The 27902-nt window shown below is 34.5% G+C and overlaps 2 protein-coding genes across 2 annotated transcripts; both read left to right on the forward strand.

The window, feature by feature from the left end:
• The first annotated feature begins 1022 nt into the window (after positions 1–1022).
• isl1b (ISL LIM homeobox 1b) lies at positions 1023–8512 on the forward strand. Its single transcript, XM_056467461.1, has 7 exons — positions 1023–1028; positions 2518–2548; positions 2671–2860; positions 3871–4106; positions 6181–6455; positions 8195–8326; positions 8408–8512. The coding sequence occupies exons 1-7, from the start codon at positions 1023–1025 to the stop codon at positions 8510–8512; spliced, it is 975 nt and encodes a 324-aa protein (XP_056323436.1).
• A 3235-nt stretch (positions 8513–11747) lies between these two features.
• si:dkey-27b3.4 (uncharacterized) lies at positions 11748–22011 on the forward strand. Its single transcript, XM_056467088.1, has 5 exons — positions 11748–11897; positions 14275–14463; positions 17801–17994; positions 18290–18317; positions 21613–22011. Exons 2-5 carry the CDS (start codon positions 14283–14285, stop codon positions 21858–21860), a joined length of 651 nt encoding a protein of 216 aa, XP_056323063.1. The 5' UTR covers positions 11748–11897; positions 14275–14282; the 3' UTR covers positions 21861–22011.
• The last annotated feature ends 5891 nt before the right edge of the window (positions 22012–27902 follow it).

Below are 27902 nucleotides of genomic sequence, written 5' to 3' on the forward strand. Positions count from 1 at the left end.
TCTGCCTCTGCTCCTTAAGGATGTCACTGAACTTTTTGTCCATTGGCAAAGAACTTGTGGTTAAAGCACATTTTACAGTAAACATCCTGAAGGACACATGTGCAGTCTGGCTGCTGGAGACAGGCAGTGATGCTGGAACTGCAGATCCCTGTGGAGACTCAGTGTGTTCTTCCTCTGTGGTCTTCACAGCCATGGGGGATCTCTGTATATCTGTTACTTGAGGCTCATTCTGTTGCACCTCCTGGTTCATTGACTCATGGATCTGCCTCGGCTCCTCAATCCTCATCAGGATTGCATCTGATCCTGAATTCTGTGATTCAGCCTCCTCAGATGCATGATTGAAGACTATCGGTGAGGGCCAAGACAGATCTCCTGCCTCCATTATTTCCCACTGCGGCCATGTGTGGCAATCCCCATACTCAGGCTCTTCAGAAATGGGGTATGTGACCTCTACCTGTGCCCACCACAGACCTGCAGCCAGAGCTGTGCTGAGCTCATCTAAGTGTTCCTGAGATGGGGACTGCTCCATGGCCATTGGTGCAAAAGAGTCTGGAGAACTGAAAGGAATAGTTGAACTGTTTATAATGATTTGATGGTCAAACACAATCTGATTTGAATCAATTCTGCCAACTGATATCTGAAACACTGTTTGTCTTTTCTTAGTGGTGTCTTGTGCTTCAGTTCATGAATAAATGTTCACAGTGGTCTGCTGTAATACTGGAAATGCATGTTCATATACAGGCTACTTCAATATTCCAACGTTCCAAGGTTCCGATGTTACCACAGCAACACAGCTTTCAAATTCAAATGCACTGCAATGGTTTTGAATACAATAAAAACAGTATTGCCATAACTGGGGAAATTGGTGGGAATTTAAATTTAAACTTATTGTGGTTTTATCCCGCCACCTAGTCGACATTTATAGTACTGCATTCAGATTAGTTCTACTTTCATTTTCTCTCAGTGTACGGTAGTAACACACATGCGTTTTATTTCTGTGGCTAATTTAAACGTTAAAATATATGCCCGTAAGTGCTCTACCTTTATTAAAGCTCTATTTTTGTAAATATTCAAGAGTCATTTGATTATTCTCAGTTTTATACTGCCTGTATTGTAAACACGTCTTGTGGCTTACACGTTATGCTGGTGATGTAATAAATATGATAATTTTGCAAATATTCAATTTAAAGGGTCTCATTTAATAGATTTTCCTCATTTATTTGTATGTGTTTTGGTTTGGTTTACCTAATTTATATGACCTTTTTATTTATTGTATTTATTTATCTTGTATTGTTCTGCTTTTATGTCGCTTAAGAAAAACCAATAAAAAGTTCAAATCATAAAAACAGTATTGCCATTCTTCAGTTAATGTAAGTGTTGGTTCAGTTCATTTCAATTAGTGGTGAATGTTGGTTCATTTAAAGCATCTTTACAGAATGTAGCAGTTTCAACGATCAAGCTCAATTCAGATTTTATTGTCACTGGATCAGAGCAGTCAAATCAATGTTGACATGTACATGTTTGTACACGTATATTGCTGAATATTAAGCAATGAGTGTTACAGTTAATATCTCAGCTCAAATAAATATTTTTTTTTACCTATTATAGTTAAGCTTATTAAATGCATATTATATAAATGTGTATAATATATCACCACAAAAAAAGATAAAAAGTTTGAATGCGCATTGTGTTTGTGCTGAAGTTTATTCAATTCAGTTCATTATTATTTCTATAGCGCTTTTACAGTGTATGTGTGTTAAAGCAGCTTCACATAGTAGCTCTAGAAAACTGAAACAGTGTCAGTCCAGTTTTCAGAGTTGAAGTTCAGTTTAGTTCATTCAGTGTGGTTTAATTTTCACAGCTAAAAGTCCAACCACCGAATAGCAAATCCACTGATGAGTTTTTCACAACCTCATTTATCCTCCAGCGCAGTAAAACAGTATTTCATACTATATTTTATAGTGTATTTACACTATTCACTTTCATAGTTTTATTATTAAAAATATACAAGTGTGAAGTTAATTTGGGAAAATGTTATACACATGTGGATTCAAACAAGCTAAGAAAGTAAAAACAATATTAGGTAGTGCTTTCCTATTACAGTTAGCCCACTAATATAGTTCACTTGAAGGAGCTGAATAAAATAATCATAATAAAAAAAAACAATTTAATGAATTTAGACATTGACTGCAAAACATGGTTACAGATAACTGTTAAGTCAACCAAAACTAACAAAAAAAAAAAAAAAAAAAAAAAAAAAAAAAACGAGAAACCTTGTAAAACGTTTAGCAAAAGTATAGATTTATGTCAGAAATGCAGAAGGAAATAAACCTGCTGTGGGCGTATCTAAGTGTTTAAGGGCGGGGTTTTCAGTAATTAGCTCTATGGTCCAGTACTGAAGGAGCATACTGATTGGTTCTTCTGCACTCACATCAAATCAGACATAAAAAAGAGCGAGACAAACTCATTAGTGACCCTGTAGAAGTGCAGTTCAAGAGCAGTTAACCGCGGTACAAGCTTCTTTCTGACATGGGAGAGCAACAAAACAGTAAGTTGTCATTGATTGATCTTTGTTATATTTGATGAGAAGCTAGTTCGCATTTCTGTGACATTAGTGTCTACAACTGACAGACGATGTGTATAAGTGTAATGTAGTTTTTGTTCTTAAAGGAACCAAGCTGTCGTCGTTCTGCGTGGGGTGTGGGCTTGAGATCCTGGACCGCTTTATTCTGCGCGTTTCCCCTGATCTGGAGTGGCACGCGCGGTGTCTGAAGTGCGCGGAGTGCCATCAGTTTCTGGACGAGTCCTGCACCTGCTTCATCAGAGACGGAAAAACCTTCTGCAGAGAACACTACAGCAGGTGAGTGGTGGTAGCCTATTACAATAAATGAATAACTCTCACAAATAACATTTACCTTTTTTACTACTTAAAGTAGGCCTTTACACATAGTTGGGTACTATAGTAGCTTATAAACATAGTAAACTAAGTATAAAATGTTTCGAAAAGTTTTATTTATTGATTTACTCACTTTTAGGTGGTTACTGCAATAACTTAGAAATGTTAGCCTACACAACGCTTTGACAGTTATAAAATAATTTACTGTTCCTTTAAGAAAGCAAATAAGCTTGTTTTGTTATACGTTTTCTAAAACGGTTTTTAATATGATTTCATTAACATTTTACAACACTAGCAATATTATAATTGCACAAAAACAATGATGTGAGAAGTTGTATTTTAATAACAATATTTCTTTTTCTTTTTTCTGAAGAAAACACTATTTTCTTTTAAACAAACCGTTTAACTTAATTATTTGCAAACATTGTACTGCAAAATTACATAATTCTTAATAAAATGCAAGCTTTTGAAAATATATACTGTTTTGACAAATATAAAAATCACGCAGTGTTATAAATAATATTGGATTGTTTCGTTTAATAATGGTCTGTTATGTTTGAATGTTAATGTATTTCCTAAAATAAACAATTTATGAACAATCTTGTACAGCATTCATTAATTATAATTCAACATTTACTAATTCATCAGTAACATCCGTAGTTGTGCTTGTTAAGCTAATGCACTCAGAGTTAACATTAACTAAAATTGAACAACTTTATTTACATTATTGTTTAAAAATAAAAACTGTAATAAATGTATTGCTCATTGTATGTTCTTGCTAGTAATACATTATCTAATGAAGCATTATTTTAAAGTGTTCCCAATTCTTTTTACATGTTAAGACGTAGACATTTTTGAATGTAGCCTAAATATGTCAGTAATATGGTTAGCTTGTGGTTAATATTACTACCCTTACTAATTGCATGATATGGATGTACTATTTTTTTACGGAACAAATCCTCTTTGTTCTGCAGATTATCCACTAGCAAGTGTGCAAAATGTGACAAAGCTTTCATCAGCAAAGAGTTTGTAATGCGTTCTCAAGTGAATATTTATCACATCCACTGTTTTCGATGCGAGGGCTGCAGTCGTCCATTACTCCCTGGAGATGAGTATGTTCTGCGGAATGGTCAACTGCTCTGCACCAACCATCATAACAAACCAATGAGTGCTTCTATTAACCAACAGAAGGAGACTGACGATCCATCCGGTGAGTGTACGTTTTTGGATAAGTTTCTCGTCTGGCATTTCTCCGTTCATTCACAGGATTATCAAAAATTCAAAACACTATAAAGTCTTAGGTGAATATGTTTTAAGTTTTGAAGAGATACAACCTCAGATGCAGTTCAGCACTATGCCTTAAATTAGGTAATCCAGTAATTTGAAAATGTTCGGCACAAACGCCATAACCTTTTGTCACCATTGCCTGAATTTGGTGAAAAATTTGATCAATAGAAGTGTTTGTGAGTTGGTCATGGTTGTCATAAAACACCCCATGTTTGGTCTGAATAAGCTAAAACATTGCAGAGATAAAGCCTCATGTCTACTTTGGTAGGCTGTTTGTAGAGTTTATTTGCATGTTCAAGAAAAGTCTGAAACTGGGCATGTTGTATTCTGTAATGTCTTGTCAACATGTTTTAAACATGATTGGGAAAAAATTAAAAGAGAATCTCTTTATTAATAAAAATTAATAAAGAGATTACAAGAAATTTTACTCTAGCCTTTTAAGTTCATTAGCATAAACCTAGTTCAACATTGAGCTGTTAAAACACTATTGCACTGCAATGGTTTGATTCGGTACAGCTCACTTTTAGGGGTCTTAGCAGATGCTTTTGTCCTAAACAACTTCCATTTGAAGAGGCATTTAGCAATTCAACAAGAAGAGGCAATACATCCAAGAAGTGCTAATTATACAAAGGAACTGATCAGAGTTAGAAGGGCTGAGTCTTTTTTTATAGTTCCAACTTGGGTGAGGTTCTAAGCAAGCTGTACAATTACCAAAACATGACGTATACACAGTACTGATCATCAACTAGTCAAAGAGTATTATCACTAGTGTTGTTGGATTTGCAACATGAGCCACCAAACCGGCTATATTTCCATAGTCAGCAGCAGCCACTGCGGTATTGTTGACTTCAATGACTAAACCATTTTTTAAACCACCGCAGAAAAAAGATACTGAAATTGCAGCATCATAGCCAGTAGAAGAGACTCAGATGTTCCTCTCATTGGTATTTCCAGTGAGAGCAGGATGAGATCCAAAGTGAAAATGTTTTCAGGAAGTCATGGTTCTAGAAGCAGCGCAACTATAGCAATAACCCCATCCACTTTTAGTGGTACTAAACTGCAGTGGAAGTGCAAACCGAGCATAGCATTTCTATCCAAAGATGCTTATTAGAATTTTATATAAAATATTAAAATATAAAATATTTGTACATAAAACACACCCAATGAGTCAAAGAAAAGGAAATGATCAATTTCTGATAAACCGGCGAAACATTTTGGAAGATGAAGATGAAACACAATGAAGACACTGTAAAAAATGCTGGGTTTCACACAATTACTTCATGTTCTTCCAACACAAATCAATTATATAACTTCAGCTCACTTTAAATAAACAGTTTGAAAAAACAGCCATAATCTTTTTTGGGGGTGCATCCGGTGGCTTTTGGTGGCAGGAGAGCTCTTTTGGTGGTTCTTTGGGAGTGCAGATGCTCAAGACAGTATTGGGAGGTAATAATACTGAACCACTTTGATAACCAACACCATCGGTCCAATGGTTTGTCTATTAATGCCGTTCTAACACATATATTTTTGTACATTTTTGTTAAAATAGTGAAATTTTCAGTTAAATTAATTTTAAAAATCTGACAAAGTTTATCCTATTCTCAGTTATGCGTATATGTTTTTATGCACATTTTCAAAATGCATGTGCATAAAAAGAGGTGGATGGAAACGTGCTATTGTTACAGATTCATGTAAACCAGGATTGTCATGAAATGTGGAAAGGCTTGCTTTACTTTAAGTTAATTGCTTTTTTAATTATTTATTTTTTTGTATACTTACAAGAAGAGAAGTTGAAGAGAAACATGGGTATGGGATGGGGAAAGATCCAGCAGTCGGGCACTGCACTGACCACTAGGCTATTGACACCTTAATTGGATTATATAGGTCACTTTGGAATATAAGATGCAGCAGGTTTCATTTAGTAAAAAAAGTGTATATTCTGAAATTACATTGTGTTGTTTTGAAGTAAAGCCTCTCTTCATGTCACACTACTACAGAGGCGATCAAATCCACACTGTCCTGGTCCTCAATGCAGAGGCGATCAGAGAGGGCGACCCGCGTCAGGACGGTTCTCAGCGAGACTCAGCTCCGCATGCTTCAGACCTGCTACTCTTCAAATCCCAGACCTGACGCTCTCATGAAAGAGCAGCTGGTGGAAATGACAGGCCTCAGTCCTCGGGTCATTCGTGTCTGGTTCCAGAACAAGAGATGCAAAGATAAGAAGAGAAGTCTGACCATGAGACACACACAGAAGCAGCTTGAGGGGCATCTAGTGAGTAGCATTTATATCTCTGTAACTTAAATCTGCTGCCTGTAATTTTTTTTTTAACTATGTAACTACATAACCAGTCAGTGTTCAAAACTATGTCCTTACCTTAGCCTGATTTACAATGGTGAGCTTGTAATAATGCTGTATATTTTCTAATGATTGGTACTGGTAGGATTCCACATGAAATTATGGGTGATCTGCTGTTCATTATGCCATGTCTGTATACATAAACAGAAGGAGACCCGTGTCAGATCGCATGTGGGGGATTATTGATTTTCATCACAACAGCAGCAATTAATGGCAAATTGTAAAAGAGAATGAGTGCTAAGGAAATGTTCAACATAGGCTCATTCTGAAACCATAGCCTTATATACATTTCTGGAGGTCGCAAACTATGTAGCCAGAAGTACGTATGGACGTAACAAACACTACAGGGTGAAAACAAAAACTGTAAAAAAAAAAAAAAAAAAAAGTAGCTCCTGGGATGTATTTGGTGCTCTCCCGAAATGTATATAGCGGTACATTTTTGAATGAGCCTGAGTTGGAAATTTTAGATTGCTTCTTGGTTTAAATGAACAATTTCCCATGAAATTCAAATGTTATAACAATTAGAAATTAGACTGTACAGATACTGAAGTCTAAATGTAACTCAGTAAATTCATGAAGCCACGCAATGCTGATGTTAAAGTACGATTGAATGAGAAGTTGCTGAGAATTTTATGTCAGTATGTCGATGTATTTCCAACTGAAACGGAATATTGAGTAGGGGCAGGGTTTTTTTTGCCTCATAGCAATCTAAAGATAAGAAAAGTGTGGTTAAATGTATTGTCAAACTGAAAAACTGAAAGTAAACTGAAGTAAGTTGTCAAACTGAAGAACCGCCACTACAAACATGGAAGCAAATGGTCAGACTTTGAATGAAGATCACATTTGATTAAAGAATAACAATGTGAGATAGGAAATTTTTTTTTTTTTTTGATTTCATACAGACTTTAGGACTAATAATTTCAAAACAATGTACATCTGTAATAATTTGCATAAAGTGGTGTGATATAAGCTAATCGGCGATTGTTAAATTTAATCACTATTGGTACATAGCATGATTATTTTGTGATACCTTTTTATTCTCAGCTGATCAGAACAAACGTGGTGGACATTATTTATTGGTTCAGATGACATTCTCCAGTAGTAATTGTTTGAAAAAAGTGTCAAGTGCCTCTAACTCCATCGGTGCAGTGACTGACCACCACACACACTGCACAACATTAGATTATACACATCATGACACACAAACCCATGGAAACAATGTATTTTTTGCAAAAAGCTGCAGTTGCACATTTCAAATAGAGATGGCGACAAACAGGCAAAACTTTAAGATTAGCTGGGTTTCCTTCACCTTGTGTTAATGAAGTGTCACGTTACAAACGAGTGATGGAAATACTACATTTTGAATAAAAATTCCTTAATTTGCAAAAAAGGTTTTAACACTAACTTGTGGTGGTTTTGGTGTGAAAAAATGGTTGAGGTGAATAATAGAAAATGGAAACACAATTCCCAAATAAACTCTGACATAGTTGTTGTTTACTAGGTTACCAATACTACAGTCAGCTGTTTTAACAACTTAATGGAAACACACCTAATTCACATTTAGGATTTTGTTTCTTTTATTTTTTTGCAAACTTTGAATAGATTAATTTCACTACAGAAACCTAGCTAATGACAGTTTTTTTTTAATATTGTAGGTTTCAGAGGAGCCGCTATTGCTGGTCAGTTCAGAGAGTCAGGACAGTGATGTGATGATTAGCCCACCATGGAAACTACTGACCGAATTCATTCTGCGAAACGAAGCTGAGCACAGATCATTCCCACAAATGGTAAACATCAAGGCTTGCTGAGACTGCATAATGGATACATCTTTTTGTACTGTTTTTAATTTGTTTTGATTTGGGTTACAGCTGTCTTTATCAATGGAAGGTCCATGTTCTGCTGGAAGTGAAGTTGCGTCAGTATCAGACACAGCCAAAAGCCTGACAGCAAGTCCAATAAACATCAGAGAGTGAACAGAGATATACCAGCAATTCAATGTATTCTTGCTCAATTGAAGTATTATTTCTCTCTTGGCCGAGAGAGCTTAACGTCCTGCAATTTAAAAAGAACACCTGCAATTACAAAAAACAGCAGCAAATTAAGAAAAGATCTTTCATACGTGTGACAGCATATCTTTCTGCAAATCCTCACAATGCATACACATTAAAAATGTGCTACATTTTCTCACAACACAAACGATTTACGAAAACAACACTTGCATAAACAAATCAGAACACAACAGAAATGTTTCAAGGGGATCCAAAAACATGACGAAACCTGCTTTGCCGTGACTATTGCTCACTGAAGTTGTTGGTGATCTTTGAAAGGTGAGTTTTTGTTTGTTTATTTAAATGTCCTGATTCCCTTGTTCATTTTATGTAAAACATAAAACATTTCCATTGTGTTCTGAGCTATTTTGCAAGTATTGTGTGAAAATGTAGTGTGTTTTATTAATTTGTTTGCGTTGTGAGAAAATGCAGCACATTTTTTAAAAATGTGGATGTGCTGTAAGTAATTGCAACACGCGTGCTGTCGAACGGATGTAGCCCTTTTCGTTATTTGCTAGTGTTTTTTGTAATTGCATGCGTTTTCTTAAATTGCAGCATATTAAGCTTTCTTGGCCACTATAATTATTTTTTTCTGATTTAAATCTTGTAAACATAATGTATATTATTAAAACAATAGTAATTTATTATATTTAAAGCACAATCTCAGGATGATCCTGTGTGGGTAAAATGTGGCAGTGTGTTAGTGCTCTTATTATTGTTATTTTGCAATGTATTTGCTTATTAAAAATAACTGTTGTAATATTTTTAAAATTTGCATTCAATTCTATTTGTTAACCAATGTGCCTATGAGGTTGTGCCAAAAGTACTGGTAGAAATTAAACTCGAATTATTAAAATTCATGTCTTGTATTGCACTTGTAGAAAGTTTGAAAGTTATTGTATTTAATTATTGGTATATAATATTATAATATCACAAAGTCGCCTTGATGTGTTGTTGAGCTGTTATTTTTGTCCTGATTTTCCAGCACTGTTTCTGCTTTTTTGTGTTTCTCTTATTAAATACGTTACTCGGGATCCAGTTTTTCAAAAATTTTTAATCTGTTTCAACTTGGTGCAGATTTGGAAATACGCCATGTTTTGCTATCCAGGATTAACTGATCTATCTTACTTTTATGACAGTGTTTTAATGGAACATTGGGCTGGATCACTGTGATCCAATTACCAAATTTTAGGATTACCAAATCCTGTTTACCAGAGCCTTAAATGAACCAACTGTGTAGCCCAGTGTTTCCCAACCGTGTTCCTGAAGGCACACCAACAGTACACATTTTCAACCTCTCCCTAATCAAACACACCTGAATCAACTTATCATAACATCAGAAGAGACTCCCAACACCTGAAGTTAATGGGTCAGAAAAGGGAGACATCCAAAATATGTACTGTTGGTGTGCCTCCAGGAACAGGGTTGGGAAACACTGGTGTAGCCTACTGCCTCAGCAAAGAACACCAGGTATGCAAAATACCAGCAGAAACAGAAACACTGTAAGTTGCACTGTAGTTTGTTCTAATACAATACTGCTTTGATATTGTTTTGTTGTTTACCATATCTCATATACCATATAGATGTGATATGCTTTATATAGGCTTCAAATATGAAGCATCTATTAGGTTTATGATCATTTAGTTAAAAAAAAACTTTTTTGTTTAATCCAAATCAAATGTAAGGTTGGATACATGGTCTGATCCATGTAATTAATTCAAAATCCCTCTGTTACTTTTAAAAAACACATTTCCAAGATTTGATTCAATCTGTGATCCAAAATCTCACTGGATTTCTTTTGAAAAACTGGGCCCTGGTGGCATAAAGTTATCTTACTCACTCCTAATAGCTGAAATATGATAATTAAAATTATTATAAATGATTAAAGTTTTCCATTATGTAGTTTTATGTCATTTGTTATTACTACCCAGATAGCATGTGAACTTTAGGCAGTTATGCGGCACTGTTGGTCTTGCTTCAGCCCAGATAAAATGAATATGAGCCTAAAGTGGCCCACCTGTACAATGGGAAAGGGGGGCCAAAGATTCAAATTCATATATGGGCCATTTCAGTCAAAGATTTGGCACTTATGGCAAAATGTAATCTGAATGTGAGCCTAATGTGGCCCATGTGGAAAATGATAAATTTGGCCCAAATGATGGAGGACAAATGTGGGCCACAGTTGGCAAAAATGTGGCTTAGTCATTTAAGGGTAATCTGGGTCTAAACCTAAAGTGGCTCACATGTGTAGGTGCAAATGTGGCCCAGTTATCTTAAGACATATGTGTGCCACTTTTGGCAAATATTTGCCACAGTAAGCTCTGGCTATTGCGGCTGTGAACCTAATGTGGCCCAGAGAAAATATGGCAAATGTGGCCCAGTTATCTTAAAACATGTGGGCCACTTTTGGTGAATATTCGGCACAGTAAGCTATGGCTAACGTGGATTTGAGCCTATATAGTGGCCCAGAGAAGATATGGCAAATGTGGCCCAGTTATCTTAAAACATATGCGGACCACATAGACTAAAGTCACTATCATGGAGAAAAGTGTTTGCATTAGTTGTGCTCATAGCCCTGAACCTCTTAATATAATTTATCTTTTGGGCTGCTGTAATTTTTAAGAACTTTGCTTAAAAAGTTTATTCATTACAGCAAACAACCCAAGTAAAAAAAAATGTAATTAAGTGAGGCACATACTGTGATGAAATAATGTAATTCACTAATGTTAACCAATGTTTAATCCATTATTAGGAGTAACGTAATAACATGCTCACACATGCCACAGGATCATGAAGGTTTGTATGCTAAAAATATTCTATGGTTCAACTTCTGCTCACAGAGACATCAATAATCAGCGTATGAACCTCAACAACGGTGACAACAAAATGAACAAAACTCACAAACGGGAGACTAAAAGTGACAAAATCAACAATGTCAACATAAACAGCAGAATCAAAAGCAAATAATGAAATAGGGCCAGAATAGGGTCAGTTCTGGTTCATTTGGTTGAATTCTGGCTGAAATGTGATATTGCTATGGCTTAATTATGGCCCAGATCTGGCAAACAGGAGCGGACCGCCCAAGTGCCATCATCCATGCGGTTTGTGGGCCGGATGTAAGTGTGGTGTGGGCCGAATTTGAGTCACATGAATTTTGCTGGCTGGATATGGCTATTTTTAGAGTCCTATCGCAGTAGTTTTAAAAATGAAAGTGAAAGAAAGTTAAGCTTACATCACGAATGCATTGCACAGTGATCCACCGCTCGTCCTGATACTGCACTCTGATCCTCTGTAAAAGAAGAAAAAAACGGTGAGTAACATATTCCACATGCTTCATTTACTTACAGGATTTCCTCTGGGCTAGTCTATGATTTGTGAATGTTTGTGAGATTTAAAATGCTTTATCAATGAGCCGACAAGACAATTAGTTGTTTTTGCTATGGTAACATTGCTATCAACTGCACCTGCATGAAAGTCTTTGTCATATTCATGCCGTTTTAATTGAGGTAAAGTTAATTTTATATTCGCACATTCGTTCAGTGAACTTGTGACATGTTCCCTAGATTGTTTACCATGGTACTTTGAATATTGTGTCTGAAATCACATGTAAATATGACTTCAAAACAACATTATCACTATTTATTTGACGGTAAACAATGTTGTACTCTGATAGTCATTGGCTGCTAATATGAATTCACTATTTAGTATTTGCAAATACGTTTCTGAAATTATATTATTAAGGACAATGTCTGAATGTGTGAATATAAAACCAACTTTACCTCAATACCGTTTTAAGCAAAATACTTTTAGCTAGCACAAAATTATGTTATAAATGTTAGCGCTAACATTTGTCTCTTATCACGCAATGTTTTACAACACAACCACGTTGCTACATTTTGTACATTTCTAGGCAGGTTAGACCACATCCCTGCATGTGCTACTTCCTCGTAAACACTCAGAAAAGAGTCTGATATTCTGCAGTGTACAGTTCACAGAACACAAACTAAACAATGTTTCAGTGAGTTATTTGAAGTGTAAGTATAGGAGCAGGCCATAAATGCTTTGGTTATGTTTTGGTGTAATGCATGATATGAGACTCATTCAACAAACAATAACTACTTAACTGTCAAATTAGCTGAAAAAGTATGTTCACATTAGACTGCTGTTATTTACAAATCAACAAAACATTTAAATCTTTCATTGATGATTAAATATCAAATATTAAACACAAGCAAATTAGAGAGACATTCCAATATCCCATTTACTGTGGTGTTTTAAGTTATTTCTCAAAGTGATTTAATATATATATATATATATATATATATATATATATATATATATATATAATAAAGGTTGTTATAACTTGAGTTGAATTAAAGAATTGTATATAGGCAGGCTACAATTTTGTACTCTAATTTTAGCTATACAATTAGCTTCTGACATGTTTTTAGTCCTGGAATGTGGATCTTTTTTGCAAGTATGCAACATTTTTTAAATATTGTGTTAAAATGTAAGACATTACTGTAAATGTAGCCTATGGGTAGGCATGGGACGATAACTGTTTTCAAGGTATACCGTGGTTTGGAAAAGTCAAGGTTTTAAAACCGCCAAGATTTTCTGTAATACCGTTCCTAATTTGTACGATTTTTTTATTTACTTTTTTCTTTTTTTTTAGGACAACAGTATCTTCAGCAGAAAAGTACCCAACAATGTAAAGAAATCTATTTTGAAACTAATGAAGACAGCAGATGTCAGAACTGAATGTTTACTGTTCCAAAATATTATAAATCTTAAAAAAAAGTTTTTGTCTTTTACCCAGACATTTAAAAAGAATATATTTTCGAGCAGTAATCACAATACCGTGAAACCGTGATATTTTTATCCAAAGTTATCATACCATCAGAATCTTACACCGGCCCATGCCTACCCATCCTACCCATTTCCTCAGAATGTCCACACGTTGGATTGCAAATTTGACTTGAAATAAACGAAATACATCTTTAGTTCCATTGCTAGCAAGCAGGTTAACTTCAAGTACTTTTTGGGGCACTATTTATTCAATTGGAAATATACTAATTTATTAAATAAAGTATCATTTGATCTTCATTAAAATTAACCATGTTCTTCTTGATATATTGATTAGCATTTTGTATAAGTTTAGTTTTTTAGTTAAACTATGTTTAGTGTAGCAAAGCTATGATTATTTTGTGACTCTGAAACCTCACAAGTGTCAATCTAAGAAAAATGAAAATTGAAATTTATACATAATGTAATCTGAGGAATAAAAAAAATTATCACAACCCGGAGAAAATCACATTTAAAATGGTCTATATTAGCTTCAATGCACATTATTAACCAATAAAAAAGTTAGTAAAGGAAATTTACAAAATATCTTCATGAAATTTGATATTTGCTTAATATTCCAATGATTATTGGCACTAAAGATAAATCAATAATTTTGACCCATACAGTTTTTAGCTATTGCCAAAAGACCCCTGCAAACTGGTACTATTTGTGAGTACCATGGTTTAAATATTATAACCATATTTATTTTGTTTGATTTGTAGTAATATTTTCATAATGGTAATCAAATTTTGAGTCCTTACTTGCCTTATTAATTTTATTAGTTCTTATTATTTGTACTTCATTGTAGCAAAATGAAATTTTCTGAATTATTTTGCATACAGGACAAACAATGGATTGTGCTGTTCAAGATTTCAAGAATATGCTTCATAAGAGAGCATCTGACCTGAAGGAGACCTCTTCAATTAAGAAGTGTGATGTCATATTATACTTCTGCCCAATTACTTCACGAGCAGGAACTGATATTGATGCTGCAATGAAGCACCTTAATCAAATGACAAGTGACTTACAAGGTACATAATTACATGATTAAAAGGCAAGACCCTGCAGGATAACAGGGTAAAAATACTACCCTATTCATTGATTGTACTAAGAAGTGCAAATGTTTGTTTGTATCACAAGTTTTCTAAAATGTTAAATTTAAATAAATAAATTAATTAATTAATTAAATATGCACATATTTGCATATATTTCTAGTGCAAAATAACCCCCAGAACTTTGTGTAATGTCAGGTTATTTAATTATTTTAAAATATTTTTTTACAGAGTGGATTTTAAGAATATTTTTATCCCACATAATTCAGAAAATACTGCAAACAGTGAGAAATGGAAAGAACCATGAATGATGAAACATACAGTTAGGCCCATAGCGATTTAGACATTGACACAATTCAAACATTTTTGGCTCTATACACCAACACAATTGATTTGAAATGAAATGAACAAGATGTGCTTTAACTGCAGACTGTCAGTTTTAATTAGAGGGTATTTACATCCAAATCAGGTGAACGCTGTAGGAATTACAACAGTTTGCATATGTGCCTCTCACTTGTTAAGGGTCCAAAGGTAATTGGACAGAATATTAATCATACATCAAACTTTTTAATGTTTGCAACCCTTTGCAGTCAATTACAGCCTGACGTCTGGAACGCAAAGACATCACCAGATGCTGGGTTTCATTTCTGGTGGTGCTCTGCCAGGGCTCTACAGCAACTGTCTTCAATTCCTGGCTATTCTTGGGGCATTTTCCCTTCAGTTTCGTCTTCAGCAAGTGAAATGCATGCTTAATTAGATTCAGATCAGGTGATTGACCTGGCCATTACGTAACACTCCACTTCTTTCCCTTTAAAAACTCTTTGGTTGCTTTTGCAGTATGCTTTGGGTCATTCTCCATCTGCTCTGTGAAGCGCCGTCCAATGAGTTCTGAAACATTTGGCTTAATATGAGCAGAAAATATTGCCTGAAACACATCAGTATTCATCCTGCTGCTTTTATCAGCAGTCACATCAATAAATACAATAGAACCAGCTCCTTTGACAGCCATACATGCCCACGCCATGTTATAACTTCCACCATGTTTCACTGCTTAGGATCATGAGCAGTTCCTTTCCTTCTCCATTGTTACAAACCCCTGATGTTAGTCTAGGGGATGGTGGGGTTTGACATTTAGGTGTAATTAAAATATATTTATACAAACTGTGAATAAGTGCAAAAGACAACCAAAATAATACCAAAATTGTGACTTTATTTATAATTCCCAAAAGTGAACAAAAACAACGAATAAATCCAAAATAAAGAAAATAAAGTAAGTCAAAAATATACTATTTACAATATTTACAACACTGAGACAAATACAAAGATGCGGAAAAAACAGGAGAGCTGGCAGAAGGGACGTGGGCGGAGCTAAAGAAACGAAAAGAACAAAACCCAAACTAAATCTAACTTCCCAGAAGCATCTAGCTAACTAACTATGTGAAAACAAAATAATTAACACGCGAAGAGTTTTCCGAGTCCTGGCTATCAACTCTATCTATCTATCCAAAAAATAAAAGGGGTGGTGCTCACCCCTAACCTAATGTACTATACAGAAGAGTAGTCCTAAGTGTTGCAAAATGTATGTCACGTGACCTTCTTACCTGTAAGCTTTGTCCAAGCCTCGTTAACAATGTAAATGGAGAAATGGAATGATATATGAATAACGACGGATAACGTGCACACAGAAACGGGAAACAACAAAATACACAGTTAGATGGGGTTCTTTCGTAACGCAACGCAATAAACACAAACAAGCGGAACAAGAAAAAGAAGGAAGGGAAAAGAGGGGCTGGTGAGTGGTCTGGCGGTGCTTTTATGACGGGTGGTCTTAGCTTATTGGATGTGACATAAGAATGTAGCTGGGGAGGAAATGACTGACAGCTGAATAGGCCAATGAACGGAACCTGTGAATAATGAAAGCAGATATGGGAGAACAGAGCGAGAGAGAGAGAGAGAGATAGAGAGAGAGAGAGAGAGAGAGAGAGAGAAACACAAACAGAGCACAAATAACACAAATATGTAACATCCATATCTTCCCATCACTCTGGTACAAGTTGATCTTGATCTCATCTGTCCATAGGAATTTGTTCCAGCACTTTGAGGGCTTTTTTAGAACTCTTATCTGACCTTCAAGTTTTTGAGGCTCACCAATGGTTTACATCTTGTGGTGAACCCTCTGTATTCACTCTGGTGTAGTCTTCTCTTGATTGTTGACTCTGACAATGATGGCTGTCAATAACACACATCTGGCCATGGAAGAGCTTAGAAGCCAATTGTCCAATTATTTTTGGACTCTTAACAAGTGAGAGGCACATATTCAAACTGTTGTAATTCTTACAGCGTTCACCTGATTTCACTCAAATTAAAGCTGACAGTCTGCAGTTATAGCACATCTTGTTTAAAGCACATTTGTTTCATTTCAAATCCATTTTGTTGGTCTATATAGCCAAAAATGTTAGAATTGTGTCGATGTCCAAATATTTATGGACCTAACTGTATATTGTTCAATACAGATATATACAGTTGAAGTCAGAATTATTAGCCCCCCTAAATTATTAGCCCCCATGTTTATTTTCCCCCTTTTTCTGTTTAACGGAGAGAGGATTTCTTCAACACATTTCTAAACATAATAGTTTTAATAACTCATTTCTAATAACTGATTTATTTTATCTTTGCCATGATGACAGTAAATAATATTTGACTAGATATTTTTCAAGACCATTCTATACAGCTTAAAGTGACATTTAAAGGCTTAACTAGGTTAATTAGGTTAACTAGGCAGGTTTGAGTAATTAGGCAAGTTATTGTATAACAATGGTTTGTTCTGTAGACTCTTGAAAAAAATATGGCTTAGAGGGGCTAATAATCTTGACCTTAAAATGTTTTTAAAAAAATTAAAAACTGCTTTTATTCTCACCAAAATAAAACAAGTAAAACTTTCTCCAGAAGAAAAAATATTATCAGACATAATGTGAAAATTTCCTTGCTGTATTAAATATCATTTGGGGAAAAAAAATAAAAAATTCAAAGGGGGGCTAATAATTCTGATATATATATATAGTGAAAATTTGTGAAGATTTATGGCCCACAATTGGGAAAACAACCTTTAAACATACGTACTGTAATTGAAATCTACAGCCTTAGATTGATTTAAGGGGATAGTTTAGATAGTTTTCTTTACATTAAACTGGAAAAAAAAAAACACTTTATGAAATAAAAATCCAAAATCGTAAAAAAATCACAGGTACATAAAAAGTTTTGTTTTAATTATTGTTTTAATTATTCATTTAACCATCCACTTTTAACTGACTTACAGTTTCCAAACCAGCCATCATTGTGGTGTTCCACATCACGTTTGACCCGGATAAAATCATATTTGACAGTGAAAAAAATATCAAGCAAGAGAACACATATGCAGTAGACTGTCTGTTCTGTGAAACTGGCGGACTTCTGACATGTCAGAAGAATGAAGAAGCAATTAAAAAAACTGCAAATCACTTCAGAAGCAAGGTAGGTTCATCACCATCGGCCATTTGCCCAAACTGTGAGGACACGTTTTGACTTATAAATAAATATCTAAGAACTTTTATTTATTTTTAAATGCTTCTTTAAAACACTATACACATTAACTTGGCATAAAATCTGTAAAAAGATCAAATGTTAAATCAGCTCGCAAACATTATATTTGCTGTAGTTTCTAGGTTCACAATTCATGACAACTTTCATTTCATGGAAGCTTCAGAGTCTAAGAATGTGATTTATTGTAGTTAATATAAATATGTTCAAATATTTCTTTCTCTTACAGAAGCTGACTTCATTTTATTGCTTGAAAAGTAAGTATTCCAAGCTAACGTTTTTCATTTGTGACCCTGGACCACAGAACTATTTTTATGTTGCCAGTTATTCTTTCTTACAGTGCATCCGGAAAGTATTCATATCGCTTCACTTTTTCCACATTTGTTTGTTACAGCCTTATTCCAAAATGGATTAAATTTATTTATTTTCTCAATTCTACACACAATACCCCATAATGACAATGTAAAAAAAGATTTTTTTGAAATTGTTACAAATTTATTAAAAATAAAAAACCTGAAAAATCACATGTACAAAAGTATTCACAGCCTTTGTCGCGAAGCTCTAAATTGAGCTCAGGTACATTCTGTTTCCACTGATCATTCTTTAGATGTTTCAGCAGCTTAATTTGAGTTCACCTGTGGTAAATTCAGTTGATTGGACATGATTTGAAAAGGCATACACCTGTCTGTTTAAGGTCCCAGGGTTGACAGTGCATGGCAAAGCATAAACCAAGCATGAAGACAAAGGGATTGTCTGTAGACCTCCAAGACAGGATCGTGTCGAGGCACAAGGCTGGGGAAGGTTACAGAAAAATTTCTGCTGCTCTGAAAGTTCCCATGAGCACAGTGGCCTCCATCATCCATAAGTGGAAGATGTTTGGAACCACCACGACTCTTCCTAGAGCTGGCCGGCTATCTAAGCTGAGAACCTTACAGATGGACAACCATCTGTGCAGCAATCCACCAATCAGGCCTGTATGTAGAGTGGCCAGACGGAATTTGCCATAAGGCACCTGAAGGACTCTCAGACCATGAGAAACAAAATTTTCTGGTCTGATAAGACAAAAATTTTACTCTGGAGTGAATGCCAGGCGTTTACGTTTGGAGAAAACCAGGCACCGCTCATCACCAGGCTAATACCATCCCTACAGTGAAGCATGGTGGTGGCAGTATCATGCTGTGAGGATGTTTTTCAGCAGCGGGAACTGGAAGAATAGTCAGGATAGAGGGAAAGATGAATGCAGCAATGTACAGAGACATCCTGAATGAAAACCTGCTTCAGAGTGCTCTTGACCTCAGACTGGGGTGACGGTTCATCATCCAACTGGACAATGACCCAAAGCACACTGCCCAAATATCAATGGAGTGGCTTTACAGCAATTCAGTGAATGTCCTTGAGTGGCCCAGCCAGAGCCCAGACCTAAATCTTATTGAACACCTTTGGAGAGATCTGAAAATGACTGTACACCATCTCTTCCCATCCAACCTGATAGAGCTTAAGAGGTACTGCAAAGAGGAATGGGCAAAAATTCCCAAAGACAGGTGTGCCAAGCTTGTGGCATCATATTCAAAAAGACTTGAGGCTGTATTGAGCAAATGCTGTGAATACTTATGCACATGTGATTTTTCAGGTTTTTTATTTTTAATAAATTTGCAAAAAAAAAAAAAAAAATCACATTGTCATTATGGGGTATTATGTGTAGAATTTTGAGGAAATAAATGAATTTAATCAATTTTGGAATAAGGCTGTAACATAACAAAATATGGAAAAAGTGAAGCGCTTTGAATACTTTCCAGATGCACTGTATATGCCAAAAATCATTAGAATATTAGCTAAAATGATGTCCATTAAGATATTTTTAGAATTTTTGCAACTTTATAAATTTCACAACAAGTTTGAGTTGTACAGTTATACATGGTTAAGGGATACTTCACCCAAAAATACAATTTAGTATCTTTTATTCACCCTAGTTTCAAAGCTTTGCATAATGCCCTGCCCTCACAAACCATATGTCAATAGAAAGTTAATATTCAGCTTTCAAATTATTCTAAAATCAAAATAAATATTAAAAAATTACAATTTTGACTTCATGGTTTAGTGTTCCAGTGTCACATTTAGTAATATTTCTTTACTTGTAATGCTTCTTTACGCTGGCTCCAGTTTCCCAAATATTGGACCATTGATCTGACTAATGTTAAAATCGAACTAGATTATCTTCAATCAACAGTTGTGAAGTTGATCAACAATGTCAATGTCCCAGAATTTGACACAGCTAACCAAAGGGGACATGAAGCTATATTTTTATAAAGCTTTAGCATGTTAAACCTTTGCAAATATGTGCATTTTTGCCAAAGAATGTTCATATTTGAAAGCACCAAAACAAACACACTCATAATTCAACAGGACCTCACTTCTATTTGAATATCTACACCCCACACATAACCCTGCCAATGATGAAAAAACAACCCGAAACTACAAACGCAGTTCTTAAAGGGTTAGTTCACCTCCAAAAAACTAAACTTCTGTCAATAATTACTCACCCTCATGTTGTTCCAACCCCCACTTCAGAGCACTTTAGAGTGAAAACAGTTATGGCTGCCATATTGTAGTGCTCAAAACTGGCCACTTTGTAAAGCTCTTCGGAATTAAGGATTTTAAAAGGTACACCTGATGCACACTTCAGGCTTCCATGATCGTTTGCGTGGTTGTTTGCTATCAAACTGAATGTTCCGTTTGAAAGGGCTCATCCAGAGGATAAACCTTTTAAAGGGATTAGGGCATATTGGGATGAGCTCTTCCAAATGAAACACAGTGTTGGGCTGCGTCCAAAATCACATACCTCCATACTATATAGTATGCTAAAAACAGTATGCTAGCCAAGTAATATGTCCAAAGTCATAGAATTTGAAAAACAGTATGCGATAAGTACCCAGATGACCTACTACTTCTGGCGAGATTCTAAAGTGCGCATACAATAGACATTACGCTATCCTTTGATGCACCATAAGAGAATTCATGAATGGGAGTCATAGGAGTGAAATGGCGCAACTGACGCGGATAGGTCACATGATCGTGACAAAATGGTGGATGTAGTACGTCCAAGTTCTATTCCTACTTCTCGCATTCATACTGTATAGAACGTACTTTTCTAACGATCGAGTAGTACATTTAAATTCAAATGCAGTACCTACTGGGTTGTGGGCGATTTCAGACACAGCCTCAGAGTTTGTTCTGACCTCTAACTTCCAAAAAAAACTTATTTTTAACTATATAAAAACTATTTTTAACTATATATAAAAATAATAAAACTATATATAAATAATAAAACTATATATAAAAATAATAAACTTTTTGCTTATTGTCATCTTTGGTCAGATTTCTTTGAATGTGCCAAAAACAGTGAGATCAATTATGGTCACATTTGGCCAAATTTTCATTTACTTCAAAAATGTTGACCTGGTGCCAGCTACATCTACGACTGCATATTAAGCTTTGACATTTTGAGACCAAACTTTGTGTCATTTTATATAAGCTGTCTTTCAAATTTTGCAGAAGATGATAGGAACATTTCTTCACCCATATACGAGAATACAGAAAGAACCCCGCTAATCCACAGTGATGACTCAAGTGCAGAAGTCATACAAAGACAAGCAGATGTACCAAGACAAGAAAACAAACTAAGACAAGTAGACGCACTAAGACAAGAGGCTTGTTGTTTTTGTGGGGTTTGCTTCTTCTTTTGTTGTGGTTCGCTTTGGGACAGTAAAGCTTCCTGTGCATGTTGTCACTGTCAGAAATAATTTGTGGCTGTGTAGCTTGATGTAAATCAATACACTGTAAAAAAATATATCTGTAAATTAACAGTTTTCTGTATTTTGTGACTCATGTTGTTATTTTTCCTCATTTATTTATGCTTTTGAATTGCATTAAAATTGTATTAACAACTTTTAATCCTAAGAAGTTCGAAAAAGTGCCATTTATTAACATTTTGGTAGCTTAAAGGATATATTGTCTGGGTTGGTGTTGTATATTATGGTACATATACTTATTTTTCTATACTTTATTTACATCTCTATACATTAAATTCATTCAAACTACTACAAATTACTCGATAGAGCAGCAATCAACATCCAATGATGCAATTTACAACTGTGAATAAATAAAAAACACTTGTGAAATCACAAAATAAGGAAACTGTTAATTAACAGATTTTTTTTTACAGTGTACAGAGAAACTGTAAAAGAGACTTAAACTCTGAATACGATTAGCAAGCAACTGTCTCTGACAAATACATAAAGATATATTATTTTGGTGCTGTTTACATGTAATATGGATAAGATTAAAAATGAAGTACTTCTAATAACATTATTTTACAATTTTAATATAACTATTGCAGTTCTTTTTTCGTAATTGATTACATAATTGCATTATGCTTTACTACTGTGAAATCATATACAAGTCTCGATTCTAGTACTTGAATTTGATTGGCTGAGAGGCTTCTACTTATACCACTACAGAAACTTCTTCACCATGTCACTCCATATATACTGTCATGGTGGCGGACTAAAGTTAATACTTTGTCAAATATTTCTGTAGTGTCACATGTATTTTTTAGGTAAAAATTAAGTTGTTTAGACTTTAAATATGAGGTTTGTTAATAGGGATAACACCTGTTTGAAATTTAGTTTCAGTGATATTGGAGATGTGAGCACCAGGATGACAGTAGTTGCTCAGCTAAAGAACCTGTCAACCTTACCTCAGACACTTTATCTGGAATCTACCATTGCTCTTTGACATTAATCTCTATAGTGGTTAAACATGACATGTAATTTGTTTTAGTAATGACACAATTTGTTTTCAAACAATTCAATTCTTTGTTTCTGAGCAAATAGATTTGACTGAGGACAAAGTAAAATTATAACTTATTAATTAAGTAATGTATCAAAATGTGGCCATTTTTATTTAACTGGTTTCCTAATGTCTTGATTATAAATAAAGTACATTATTCATACTGTAAATAATAGTATTTAATAAAACTATTCTGCAGTGTGTTTGCAGTGATTAACAGAGTGACAGGAAGCAAAATCAGAATTGTGTTTTTTCAGCTTACTGACTATTCTAAAATCTAAATAAACAGAAAAAATGACACCTTTAACTGGTTTAGTGGTCCAGGGTCACATTTAGCAACATTTCCACTTTTGAAATGCTTCTTTACTCTAGCCGTAGTTTTGCTAGAATACTAAATACTAGACCATTTATCTGATTAATGTTCAAATCAAACCATCTTCAAACAAATAAAAAACAAAAAAACATTAGTTGTGAAGTTGATCAGCCAAACTGTTCTCAAACACAATGTCCCAGAATTTGACACAGCTAACCAAAGAAGACACGAGGCTATCATTTTTATAAACCTTTAGCATGTTAAATGTTATGATTATGTTTAGAATATGTGAATTTTGCCAAAGAATGTTCATATTTGAACAAAATAAACATACCCATAATTCAACAGGACCTCACTTCTATTTAGATAGCGTATAGTTTATACGCTACTGGTTAAAAGTTTGGGGTCAGTTTTTTAAACTATTAATTTTATTTAATAATTTAAATAAAATTATTTTGTTCATCTGTTTATTTATTAAATATTTATTTATTGCTATTACCATTAATAATAATAATAATAACAATAATAATAATTAATATTAGAGTGATTTCTGAAGGATCATGAGACTCTGAAGACTGAAGCAATGAAGCTGAAAATTCATCATTAAAATCACCTGAATAACTTATTAAATTAAACATTGTGCAAGCTACTTGTGAACGGTTATTCATTCATTCATTTTCTTTTTGGCTTAGTCCCTTTATTAATCTGGGGTCGCCACAGCGGAATGAACCGCCAACTTATCCAGCATAAGTTTTACACAGCGAATGCCCTTCCAGCCGCAACCCATCTCTGGGAAACATCCATACACACTCATACACTACGGGCAATTTAACCTTCCCAATTCACCTGTACCGCATGTCTTTGGACTGTAATTTTGATCAAAAAAATGCAGCTTTAGTGAGCAGAAGCTTATTTTAAAACAATAAAAAAATCCTGTTGACCCCAAACTTTTGACTGGTAGTGTACATGACCCTGTCAGTGATCAAAAAAACAACCCAAAACTACGAATGCAGCTCTTAAAGGGTTAGTTCACCCCAAAAAAATCAAAAATTGTGTCAATAATTAATGACCCATCTTGCTGTTCCAAACCCCCACTTAAAAGCACTTTAGAGCTATGGCCGCTATATTGTGGTGTTGTTCCAAACTGAAGTGCTTAAAACTGAAAATCAGAATTATTGAAAATTAAGTTTATTTTAATTGTTTTAGTAGACTGAAATCATATATTCATAAGATTCTGACGGTATGATAACCTTGGGTAAAAATATCACGGTTTCACAATATCACGGTTTTATAATTACTGCTCTTTTTTGAAAATATGTTCTTTTTAAGAACATACTACTTTTCCCCCATTCAACATAGTATATATTTTTTTGACATTCAATATATTTTGAAACAATAAATGTCAGCAAACAGTAAATGACTTATGCTGTCTTAGTAACTTTCAAAAACAGATTTCTTTTCAACCTGAAAAGGCATCTTTGGATATATTTAATTTTCTTTTCACTGTTCAGCTCTTCAGCATGCTGTATGTTAGTTTATATTTGTTTTTCATATGTTTCCTGAATCATGGACTGAAAAAAAAAAACTCAATAAAATTGTCTTTCAAAAACACATTGAAAAAATCAACAAAACTTACAAACACCTTAGGAATGGTAACAGTAAATTTTAACAGTTTCAAAACTGTGGTAACCTTGAAACCGGTTATCGTCCCATGCCTACCCATAATGCAATTTGAAAGATGTTAATCACAAGATACAGTCAACTGACGGAATATTTTTACAGTGGAAAATTTTTTACTATCTAAGGCAGAAAACACACATAAGAGACATTAAAATGTATTGCTTTCCAAATCAAGCATATGCTTAAATTGTTTTTGAGGTGATAACAGAATTATCACACAGACATTAGTCTTCGATAGATGTTTAGAATTATTGAACAAGGTTGTTTGTGTTTTACTGCCTCTGATGTGCATTTTAGTTGTAGTTTTTCTGAAATTTTGCTATATTTTCCCAACAGTGAAAGACGGTTTTAACACTTGAAAACAAGGCAATCAGTTTGGCTGTCCTGTAGTGGATGTCCTGCCCAGCAGACTCATATGAAGGACCTCTCTTATGTAGGACCTGTGTTTTGAACCAAATAATCAAATCAATGCATCCACTAATTCCCCCATTTCTCAGTGGTTGAGCATGTGAGTGAATTGTAAAGGTCTTGTTTGGAGATTGTGCTTTACACCGTTGCTCCGGGCTCTCAACCTTTTGTGCTGTAGATCAAATAATGAAAGAGGTGCTGCACTTCAACGGGCCAATTCATCCTCACAGAAAGAGATGAATTAATGGATCAAATCTCTGGTTTTTGCTCTCAGAGCTTTCATCTTTGCCCCTACCTATTTATTGTCAAGTTACAAAACAGAGTGAGAAATATCAAGCCTCAAGCGCAATTATTCACGTCTTTCAGAAGGTTATTAAAATGCTAATTTAGCAAATGTGCCCGACAAGAGACGTACATTTAGAGGGGATAGTTCACAAAACGGAAAATCTGCTGTTAATTTACTCACCTTCAGGCTATCCAAGATGTAGGTCATTTTTATTTATGTACAGCATTAAAGAAGATTTTTGTCTTTAAAAGATGTCTAATAGATGTCTAAAGATAGTCGTCTTGACTAAAACAAGGCTAAATTTGGGCTGTCAGTGAAAATGTAATAGACGTCTAGGAATAGGCCAAAACTAGACTAGTCAAATGAAATGAATGACTACACATATAAAGTCTGTCTAATCTGTCTATTTGATGACTAGTCTAGTTTTTGGCTATTCTTAGATGTCTATTAGATTTTCACTGACAGTCCAAGTTTAGCCTTTTTTTTAGCCAAGCTGGACGTTTACTATTAAACACAAAATTAATTGCTGGGTATGGTCCCGTTCCTTAAAATGCAAGTCAATGTAAGCTAACTTATGGTGTAAAGGCTAATACAGACAACAATAAATGAAGACATCAAAACAATCCAAAAAAAAAAAATAACATTGAATAAAACATAGTAGCTACATGTTTATTCATGCTAACAACGTTAGCCATGCTAGAAACATGCTTTCATCATAACTAGCATGTCTAATTGATACTAGCTTTAAGCAACCTATTAATTCATACTAGTAAAATACTACATCCTAACAACATGTTAGTGTCACTATTTTCACAGTGACACTTACTACAAGTACTGGAACATGTACACATAGAAGCACAGGATTCTTCACGAATAACAATCAGAATGATATTAGAGATCAGTCAAGAAACTGCACAAACACTGAGGTATTTATAGAATGGGAACACAGGTGAAACTCATGAAACTAACTAGTAGCGGGAAAACAGAACAAAGGCAATCGTATATGGATGCAACCTTTATGATGCAAGCTGAGATTGCATCACTAAGCGATGCAATGTCAGACACAATGCACTCAAATGGAGCGAGTGACATCACTGTGAGGAGTAGGGTTAGGGTGGGATTAGGTGAGCCCATTAAAAAGCATTGGATGCAGCTCTGATTGCACTGCACCGAGTCTGCAACCAGACCTCTCTCAACAAAGGAGCACATGATGCATAACATAAGCACATGGAACAACATGAAAGCAAGTCACATGACACAACAAATACAGCAACCTGACAGTTAGAAACATGTTTATCCAAGCTAGCCGAATGTTAAACAGGCTAGAAATGCTAGCAACATGCTAATTATAATAGCAATGCAATAATTTATTATAGAAATTTGCTATTCTGGCCTGTAATTAAAATGTAAAATTAATGCAGTCATGCGTTTGTTTAAAACAATTGCTTTAAAACAATTTTAGTAGTAGAGCATTTAGTAATATTTCACAAATTATTACACAGAATTTAAAGATAGTTACCCACATCACTACATCATTTATTCTCCTCATGTGGTTTTAAACCTTAAACAAAGAGTTGAACACAAAAGAGAATATTTTGAAGAAAGTTTCAATAAAGTCCTTCCATAAAAAATACTATGGAAATTGATAGGTCCCAGCTACCAACATTTTCCAAAATATCTTCTTTTGTGTTCAACAGAAAAGAAAACTCAAATACTGTAGGTTTTGAACAAGTGAAGGCTGATTAAACGATGACAGAATTATCATTTTTGAGTGCACTAATGCTTTAAATGTGAAATTTAGATATACTGAAAGTAGATATACTGAAATATTGCTTTCAATTAAAATGTTGGCCACTATAATACTACAAAATAATATAAAAATGAAAGTATAGCCTATTTCACCTGCCAAACAGAAAGAAGTCTGAGACAGACATTACAATAAAATCAATATGAGTATAGATATTAACATACCACTTACCGACAGCAACTACAGATTCAGAAAATTATTAAACAAGCACATCATTATGCATTGTCCATTGTTTAAAAAAATTAAATAGACATTTAATTTAAAAATCAAACAAGATGTCTTGCTTTGAGGGAAGAGATTTGGAAAATATTTTTGTCATAACTTGCTATGTATGCCAGCAAAGTTGCACGTAATGGAAAATACAATATATTTTCTACTATGATTTCTACTATGTGGTAATATAATCATTCACCGATACTCTCCATTTCTCAGCTATTAGAGCAGATGACGGTGATTTGAAAAGATCTTGTGGTCTTTCTGGTGTTTTTCTCTGTCCTCTC

The sequence above is a fragment of the Danio aesculapii genome, chromosome 10 (assembly GCF_903798145.1).
Source record: "Danio aesculapii chromosome 10, fDanAes4.1, whole genome shotgun sequence".
In the NCBI taxonomy this organism is placed as follows: domain Eukaryota; kingdom Metazoa; phylum Chordata; class Actinopteri; order Cypriniformes; family Danionidae; genus Danio; species Danio aesculapii.